A 10,292-nucleotide genomic window follows, 5' to 3' on the forward strand; every position below is an offset into this window, starting at 1 on the left:
GCTCTGCAACTGTGATTATTCAGCGCCGGGTCGAGTTTCACTCCCTGTGGATTCTCTGTTATCCTCAGCTGTGATTATTCAACGCTGGGTCGAGTTTCTCTCCCCGTGGATTCTCTGTTCTCCTCAGCTGTGTTTGTTCAACGCCGGGTTGAGTTTCGCTCCCCGTGCATCTTCTTCCTCTGCGTGTTTCCTCGTTCTGAGTCGAGATCGCTCCCCGAAGATTCTCTGTTTTTTGCTGTGAGTTTGCTGGACGGGTTGAGTTTTTCTCCCCGTGTTTTTTGTTTTGCCTTTGTTTCTCTTTCTGCTTTCCCCAGATTGTCTCTAGGAAGGAGCACTGGGAGGACTTTTTTCTTGTACGTTTGTGTAATTTCTTGTTCCCAATAAACTTATTGTTTGCCCCGCAATTGAGTCTCCCGTGTCAGTCATGACAGAACGGACTAACCAAATAAAGACTCAGCGGAAGAAGGGCTTGTGCCCTCCACCAGCCACCACTCTCTCCTGTCCCTTCTACCAGCGTATCCTTCACTTCAGGGCTCAAAGCTTCCTCCGTCAGCGGGGGACTGACCTGAGGAGGTTTGCCCTAGAGTTCAGTGGTGCAGCAGAGGGGTTGGGGTATAATGATGGAGCCCTCAAGGACCTTTTCAATAGTGTCCTTGATGAGCCCCTCTACTGGTGGAGGATGAGGGAGCTGGTCCACCTGACGTTTGGGGAATTTGTGGATTTCCTGGCATGTTCCCCAGTTAAAGAGGCTGCAGTGGTGGCTGATGTGACTGCAATGCCTCTGGAAGTGCTGGCCGAAGAGGTTCCAGTGCCCCCGGTTGTGGCCGTAGAGGCTGCAGCACCCCTAGAGGCGGCCGACAATGCTGCAGCGCCCCACTCTCGGAAACGGAGGAGGAGGAGGAGAAAGAAGACTTCCTCCAGCCTGCAAGACTCTGAGGTTGTCCCAGAGCTCACTGCCAACCGAGGGGTCGTTCTAGCCCTGACCAACCTCCTTGCCATGCCGGCACCACCCAAGCTTCCTGCTTTGCCCTTGATGCTGGCTCCTCCCTCGAATGCCCAGCTGGGTCTGGCCTTGCTGTCAGCTGCCCCGTATGCTTGCCCTGCCGGTTCCATTCTGGATGCAGGCTTTGCCCTTACGGCCTGCCTGGCCGGCTGCATCCTGGCCTTCCGCCAGGACTCTCGTACTGCTGGAGCCTCCCTGGTCTGGAGCACTTGTATAGGATCGCAGCTCCTCCGACTAAAATGTCCAATAAAATGTCTGAATGCTTAAACGTCAGCAAAAAGTTATTTGGTGTGCTATTTCTGATGTCAAGGAGTTAGTTTCTTGTAAAGCTGATTGGGGAAAAAAGCCGCTTAAGACAGGACAAACAAACAAAAACTGTACAAGTTCCAAGGAGCGACTAACATATGCTGCCATGTACGCCACCATCTTAGATTGATAGTGAGGAATATCAGAAGGCCAAGTCCTGACTGTAGATGAACGGAGGAGCTGGGGTTGGAGGAGGGTTTTTTTTTATAAGAAAGTAGTGATGGGCGTATAGGTATGTGGATCAGCTGAGAATCAGCTTGCACTTGGCATTTACTAGGGCTGCAATGATAAATCAATGCAGAATTGATTCTTAGATTTTAGATTTTAACTTAGATTTAACTGAGCTTAGATTTTAACAGCAGATGGTGCTCTAATCTAGTTTTTATCTGCACACTCATGAAGAAGAGTACTGAAGAGCGCTTGTGTGTTCGGCTAAATCATGTAATTTCACCTCTGCTCAGACGCGAGATTAATGTAAACACAGAATCAATGCTGAGTCATTTCTCGATTTGCAGTCCATTGATTTATTTTCTTAGCCCTAGTATTTACTGCGTTGTTTTTTAATTATTTTAGTGAACATATTAAACATGTTTTTGAAAGTCTGTTCTGCTGCTGTTTTTTTAAATAACCACATCATCTGCAGCTCATGTAGTGCTTTACATCTTTAGCGCGTTGTAGAGAAGCGACACACTGAGCAGAAATGGCTTGAATGAAGTGTGTTTGGCTCTAGATAAAGACATTTGGACAATTCTAAGGGTGCTGATCAGAGAGTGGGCCCTGATGCAGTTCTTTTGAGGGGGATCTCTTTGGTCACTTTTAACCAAAAAAATTTTAAATTTGTAGCTTCATTGGAATGGTACAAAGTTAGTGACTTTTATGGCATTTGGTATGTAAACACACCAAAAAAATTAGGGTATGATTTGAAATGCTAAGTGGTTGTAAAAAAATATTATATATATATATTAGAATCTCATGCCATCACAGTCAACTCTTGACTGGTCAACTGGGCTCCTTCCTAGATGAGCTAGATGGGCTGCTATCCTCATTCCAAGAGGATGGCAGTCCATTTCTAGTCTTTGGTGATTTTAATATTCATCTGGACAAGCCTTATGCTGCTGACTTTCACTCACTCCTAACCTCATTTGATTTCAAATGCCTTGCTACTACAAGCACTCACAAATCGGGCAATCACCTAGACCTAATTTACACACGCAATTGCGTTGCAGACAGCAGTTTGGTTAAACCCCTACACACCTCTGACCATTTCTTCATTACATGCAACTTGCATATTACTGCCAATACACCTCCAACCCCTCTACCTGTTACTTTCAGACGAAACCTACGCTCCCTTTCACCCTCCCATCTTTCCTCTGTAGTGTCCTCCTCTCTTCCCTCTACAACCCTTTTCTCATCTCTAGAGGTTAATGCAGCTACTAACACCTTATGCTCTACTTTAACTTCTTGCCTAGATGCTATATGTCCCCTCTCTTCCAGGCCAGCACGGGCCACCTCTCCTAACCCCTGGCTATCCGATGTTCTCCGCGAACATCGGTCCAAACTTAGGGCAGCAGAGAGGAAATGGCGCAAATCTAAAAATCCATCTGACTTGAGTATGTATCAGTCTTTGCTTTCATCCTTCTCTGCTCAAGTCCATACTGCCAAATCCTCATACTTCCACACCAAGATCAACAATGCTCCAAACACACGTTACCTCTTTAAAACATTCAATTCGCTCCTCTGCCCTCCCGCACCACCTCCCACCACTTCTATAACAGCTGACGATTTCGCCACATTCTTTACTAACAAAACGATAACTATTAGCAGCCAGTTCTCCTCTCCACACATACAGGAAACAACACAGACAACATTCACAGCTAACACCCCACTCTTCTCCTTCTGTCCCCTCTCTGAGGCAGAAGTATCCAAACTTCTCCTCTCCAGTCATCCTACAACATGCCCACTAGATCCTATCCCCTCTCACCTCCTCCAAGCAATCTCTCCTACACTCTTACCAGCACTTACACACATCATCAACACATCTCTCCTCACAGGCACTTTCCCCACTGCATTCAAGCAGGCTCGGGTAACCCCACTGCTCAAAAAACCTACATTAAATACTTCACTTATAGATAACTATAGACCGATCTCTCTCTCCTTCCATTCATAGCAAAAACACTTGAACAAGCAGTTTTTAACCAGGTATCACTATTTCTCGCACAGAACAGTTCAATGGATGCTAACCAGTCAGGGTTCAGGAGTGGCCACTCAACTGAAACTGCACTACTGTCAGTTACTGAAGCCTTGCGGATTGCAAAAGCTGATTCCAGATCATCAGTACTCATTTTGCTGGATCTTTCTGCTGCTTTTGACACAGTCAATCATCAGATCCTCCTGTCCACCCTCTCATCACTGGGTATCACAGGGATTCCACTTCGCTGGTTTGAATCCTATCTCATAGGTAGGTCCTTCAGGGTGGCCTGGGGAGGGGAGGTTTCTAAAGCACATCATCTGGTCACTGGGGTTCCTCAGGGATCAGTTCTTGGACCCCTCCTCTTCTCCATTTACACTACATCACTGGGGCCCATCATACAGGCACATGGCTTCTCTTACCACTGCCATGCTGATGACACGCAGCTCTATCTTTAATTTCAACCAGATGATCCAACAGTAGCTGCACGGATCTCAGGCTGCTTGGCGGACTTCTCGGAGTGGATGAAAGAACATTACCTACAGCTCAACTTGGCAAAGACTGAGCTCCTTATTTTCCCTGCCACTCCGACTCTACAGCATGATTTCACCATCAGTTTAGGTACCTTAACAATTACCTCATCAAGTTCTGCCAGAAATCTTGGTGTTATCCTTGATGACCAGCTGACTTTCAAAGACCACATTGCTAAAACTGCTCGATCTTGCAGGTTTGCCCTACACAACATTAGAAAGATCAGGCCCTTTCTTACAGAGCAGGCCACACAACTTCTTGTCCAGGCCCTGGTCATCTCCAGGCTGGACTACTGCAATGCTCTTCTAGCCGGTCTTCCCTCATGCACAATCAAACCTCTACAAATGATTCAGAATGCAGCAGCACGACTGGTCTTCAACGAGCCCAAAAGGGCCCATGGCACACCTCTCTTTATTACCCTGCACTGGCTCCCAATTGCAGCTCGCATCAAATTCAAGACACGGATGCTTGCATATAGAACAACCACTGGCTCGGCACCCGCCTACCTCCACTCACTGCTACCAATCTACACTCCCTCCAGAACTCTGAGATCCGCCAGTGAGCGACACCTCATTGTACCATCACAAAGAGGCACAAAATCACTTTCCAGAACATTCTCTTACACCATTCCTGGCTGGTGGAATGATCTTCCCACCGCTATCCGGAATGCCAACTCCCTAACAACTTTCAAACAACTGCTGAAAACCCATCTCTTTCGACACTACTTAACATAAAAAAAAAAAAAAAAAAAAAAAAACACTCTACTCTTTTCCCTTTCTAGCTTGTACTTATTTGAACAATGCCTGTTATATGGTAATTTGAGCACTTCGTAGGTCGTCTTGCCTCTTTAGGACAAATCGCTTGATGTATTCCCCACCTGTAAGTTGCTTTGGATAAAAGCGTCTGCTAAATGAATAAATGTAATGAAATGTAATATATATTCACACTTGTGGTTCTTGTGTTCAAAGTGGGAAATGGGGAAAAAAAACAAAATAAAATAAAAAGTACAATCTACAAATTGGCCACGATGCAGAAAAACATCCACATCAGTGAAGGGGTGAAACTCTACAACATCAAGAGTGCAAAATACACACACATTCACTCTCACACACACTGGCATTATTATCATTGTGGGGATATTGCATAGATGTAATGGTTTTTATACTGTTTAAACTGTATCTTCTAAACTCTGCAGGACAGTGACTCTCTAGGGATTGAACTTGCTTGGCCCTGCCCTAAATTTACCCTCACACAAAACTTTCTGCAGTTTTAGACTTGCAAAAAAAACATTTTATAGGATTTATAAGCTTCTTTCCAAAAAAATAAATGTCCCATCAAGGTCATAATTTACTGGTATTGCTATCCTTGTGGGGATTTTTACAACTGATGGCAAAAAATGAATGTTTGGAAATGTAAACTGATATTTCCTACTGAAACACTACAGCAAAAGATAGAAATAACTGACTTTAAACCATTTTTAGCTAGTAAAAAAATACTAGTGGACTAAGACTTTTGTACAGTACAATATAGAACAAAATACATTACATTTGATTTTACTGAAAAGAAAAAAATAAATATTTCAGGTGTTCAGTCACTTTTGACCATGAAGACTACACATGTACCTCACCAATGAGGAGCATCAGAAGGTTAAAGCTTGACTGTAAGCTAGAAATGCTAAAGTGAATTGATGTCTGACAATTTAAAGTTCACTACTTTTTTTTGTTTGTTTGTTTGAATCTGTATTCAGTGGTCATATTTTGCTTTACAACTAAGTTTTAGTTCATTTGTATAAAGAGTAAAATATAATTCTGTTTAGGGATTTCCATTGTTTAGATCATTTCTAGAAAAAATGATTAATCATCTGAATTTGGAATTTTCTTTCTGGTTCTAGGCTTTCAAACTGCAGTATCACTGAAGAAGGTTATAAAGCTCTGGCTTCAGCTCTGAGATCAAACCCTTCACACCTGATAGAGCTGGATCTCACAGGAAATGATCCTGGACAATCAGGAGTGAAGGAGCTCAGTGATTTACTACAGGATCCAAACTGTCAACTCAAGACACTGAGGTGAGACACGATTAAATAATGTAAAATAAATTATGTGTATGTTTTATTTTATTTATTTTTTTTAGCTATACAATAATCTAGACAATTTGTTGCATCAGAATGACAATCAGATTCTGCAGGTTTTGTTGTACTGATGATCAAAGTCAACATTGGAATATGAAGTTATATACTATATGTTGGACAGATAAAACTAACTATTTCTGTCAGGACCACTGTTATCAAACATGATTGACAAAACAGTTTGGCACACAATTTAGATTGGCAGTATGGTTCTGTTCTGGGCAAAAACTCCTTGCCCTTCCTGGCAGCCTAGCTTAGATAGAGAGGGTAGTTAGCTCCTGAACAAAGTGATAAACTGCTAAATGGACCTTGCATAAGAAAGCAGTGATAGGCATTGTATTCCTATAGATAGACGTGGATGCAAGCTTGAATGACGTGACCTGCTAGAACTAATGCTGTGCATGATATTTATTGCATTATTATTTTTTAATCATTTTGAAACGTTTTTGAAATTCTGTTTCGCTGCTGTTTTTTAAAGGGGTCATCGGATGCTAAGTTAACTTTTTCATGTTGTTTGAACATTAATGTGTGTTGGCAGTGTATGTACAAATCTACCCTGGTTTTTAATTAATCTGTAAAAAAAATATCCCCTTTTTCAAATCGAGCCGTTCTCAGATGCCTGTCGTTGTGGCATCACACCAGCAGAGGCCGCTCCCACGATAGTTGATTGACATGAGCTCTTACCCCAGACCAGCTGTCACAGTCCAGTAACTTTCCTTGTTTTGATGCCAAAGCAGGGATGTAAGTTAGACAAGAATATCTCTGATTGAGCGATTGAGGTGTTGTGTTGATGGATGTAATAATGAACATAGTGGTGGTCATTTACTCCCGACATCTGAGCAGCTGAAGATGCAGTAGATTACGTTTGTTTATGAAGGGAATGCGCTTCCCGATCTACATATATCCGTCCATGTTCGTGCGAATCATTCATGATCCAGCTTCACTTACAGCAGAAGTGAGTATAAGCGTTTTTTAATTAATTTTTGCAATCGGCTTTCCTTATAATGTGGTAGTTAGGAAGTTTAGTGGCTAAACATGGCTAAATGCGGCTAAAGTAAACAAGCTCGTCATTCCACAGAGAGAAGAGAGGGGGTGGGGTGAGCAGAGCTCATTTGCATTTAAAGGAACAACCCCTTAGAATGAGATGATTTTTGCTGAGCTCATGTTGACAAGGTAAAAAGGGTATTGTTTTACAAAACCATTGAGAATTTTTAATCAAAGTATATTAGAGACTTTTCACCCTAAAGAATCATATCAACTTGTGGAAAATGGGCATACGATAACCCCTTTAAATAACCACATCATCTGCAGCTCTTGTAGTGCTTTACATCTTTAGCGGTGTAGAGAAGCAACACACATGGAGCAGAAATGGCTTGAATGGAGTGTGTTTGGCTCTAGATAAAAATATTAGAATGATTCTAAGGGCTCTGATTAGAGAGGAGGTCCAACACGATTCTACTGAGGGGAAGGTCTTTGGTCACTTTTGACCAAAAAAATGTATAATTTTGAAAATTGTAGCTGTCAAGTGGATTACAAAGTTTGTGCAGAATTCATCTCTCCCATGAGACAGCTCACTACAAGAATTAGACCGGATTCCACTCATTGACCATATTTTGCTTTCTTTATTTTTCTAATTTTTTGATGCAGTGATCAATCAGCCAGTCATTAGGTTAAGCAGGTGAAAACCTTTAGATACAAATACAAACACCACTGTAAGAGCACAAATAAATACAATCAAAATACAAAGCAGAGATTATATACAAATTGTTCTTTTTAAATTATCATATATATGCTTAATTTTTTCCAAATCCATAACCTAATAAAAGTAAGCAATTATGTCTAAAAACATCAAGCCTCTCTTGAAGCATCTTTGAGATGTTGTCACAGTTCTTCTGGATTTAGTCTGTCTCAGTTTGTTCTGTTTCTTAATGTCATTCCAGACGAACTGAATGATGATGAGATCAGATCTCTGTGTGGAGCACTGGCTGTTGTCAGACTCCTTGTGCAAACAAAAACCTCACTGGACTTTTACAATTAATGGCTGGTGAAAATACTAATGGCCTCAGACTATTGCAGAGTGCTATATAGAACAAAAATATATTACATTGATTTTACTGAAAAGAAAAAAAGTTCAGGTGTTCAGTCGACCATTCAGTGACCATGAGGACTGCACATGTACCTCACCAATGAGGAGCATCAGAAGGTTAAAGCTGGAAAGTGACTGTAAGCTGGAAATACTATCGTGAATTTGATGTCTAACAATTTAACGTTTTCGTTTTTGTTTGAATCGATATTCAGTTGTCAGATTTTGTGTTACAACCAAGTTTTAGTTCATATGTATATGGAATAAATTATAATTCCATTTAGGGATTTTCATTGTTTAGGTCATTTCTAGAATAAATGATTAATCATCTGAATGTGACATTTTCATTCTGGTTCTAGACTTTCAGCCTGCAGTATCACTGAAGAAGGTTATAAAGCTCTGGCTTCAGCTCTGAGATCAAACCCTTCACACCTGATAGAGCTGGATCTCACAGGAAATGATCCTGGACAATCAGGAGTAAAGGAGCTCGATGATTTACTACAGGATTCAAACTGTCAACTCAAGACACTGAGGTGAGACGTGATAAAATGAGGAGAACTCCACTTTCAGAACAACATTTTACATGTCGAAAAACTCCCATCTCATATTCTCCCTCAACTTCAAAATCATCCTATATCACTGTTTTACCCTTTTTTGTTAAGGGTGTTTGATGTTTGCATTAGAGCTGAAGGCCCGACAGTGCCCGAGCCCGAGAGAATTCAGCCCGAGCCCGACAAGTATATTTTGATTGACAGCTTTTTCAAAGCCCGGACCTGTTTAAAGCCCGACATTATTCAAATGTGCACAAGCACACAGCTCTTTTGCCTTTTGTCAAGAATGAGTCATTTATACATGTTTTAACATAATTTGTTCATGACTAACTTAGGCTATAGGCCACTTGGAAGTTGGAACAAATAAATAAAATAAGTCCTCTGTAACATCGTAACATCTCAGCACTCTAAATAGGCCTAGGCATACACTAGGCCAACACGCCAATAAAAATTAGTCTTTCTTAACTAATTAAATTAAGATAAATTCTAAATTAAGATGGGTATTTGACAATAACGAAATTAAGATAAAGGCTATGTGGGATTTGCTTCACTACTTCTCTCCACAATCCGGCCTCAACGCGATGGTGAATAGCAGGTGAAATATAATAAAAGAATAATGCCAACATTAGCCTATATACTTTGTCTACATTGTGTATTTAAGACTCAATTAATATTTAGTCATAATTTGAAAAACCTTTACTCACCAAGATTAGGCTACATGTTTTTGTGGAGGAAATTTATTGAATCTACGGTAGATGGCTTCAGCGCGGTCCTGCGCTCACTGATAGTGCGTCCAGCAGCACTGAACACCCTTTCACTGCTGCTGCTACTGGCCGTGATGCATAGTACTGATCTGGTTAATTTTGCAAGTTTTGTAAATGTTGCCAAAACATAATCGCCAAAGGCAAGCCTCCGTTTCACCTCCTCAACATCCATTTTCGCATCTTTCTCACGCTAATCGAAACGCATCACATGACCGCTCATTTACCATTCAAGCCGGAGCGCAAGCCCATGCCTCGCCCGAGCCTGTGTAAAATGATACTAATTAAGCCCGAACCTTTCGTCCATCCTTTCGGGTTCGGGCAAAGATCTTCAGCTCTAGTTTGCATGTTCATTTTGAAATGATTTTAGAAGTTGAGGGAGAAAATATGATCTGAGTTTTTCAACAAACTGTCTTGAGTCAGAATATACAGACGTCAGGCAGAGCAAGGCAAGACGAGCGTTTGAGATTAAAAAGTATTTAAATTGAATTTAAAAAAAAAAAAAAAAAAAAAAACCATGGTTTCGCTAGATAAGACACTTCTTCCTTGGCTGGGATTGTTTACAACCGCATTTGGGATCGTTTGAAGCCGCATTTAAACTACGTTTTGGAAGTTCAAAATCAGGGCACCACATCAGTCCATTATATGGAGAAAAATGCGGAAATGTTTTTTTTTTTTTTTTTAAACATTTTCTTTACGACTGAAGAAAGAAAGACATGAACATCTTGAATGATAAGGGGGTGA

At 41.3% G+C, this 10,292-nt stretch overlaps 1 protein-coding gene across 1 annotated transcript in view; it reads left to right on the top strand.

Annotated features, from left to right (window-relative positions):
* The window catches only part of LOC127158522 (ribonuclease inhibitor-like), a 49,031-nt gene that overhangs the window by 24,010 nt on the left and 14,729 nt on the right, over nucleotides 1-10,292 (top strand). The window contains exons 6-7 of the mRNA XM_051101605.1: nucleotides 5,920-6,093; nucleotides 8,596-8,769. Of these exons, the coding sequence (XP_050957562.1) occupies nucleotides 5,920-6,093; nucleotides 8,596-8,769 (348 nt within the window). The remainder of the gene's footprint in view (nucleotides 1-5,919; nucleotides 6,094-8,595; nucleotides 8,770-10,292) is intronic.

This window comes from Labeo rohita, unplaced genomic scaffold (genome assembly GCF_022985175.1).
Source record: "Labeo rohita strain BAU-BD-2019 unplaced genomic scaffold, IGBB_LRoh.1.0 scaffold_154, whole genome shotgun sequence".
In the NCBI taxonomy this organism is placed as follows: Eukaryota; Metazoa; Chordata; class Actinopteri; order Cypriniformes; family Cyprinidae; genus Labeo; species Labeo rohita.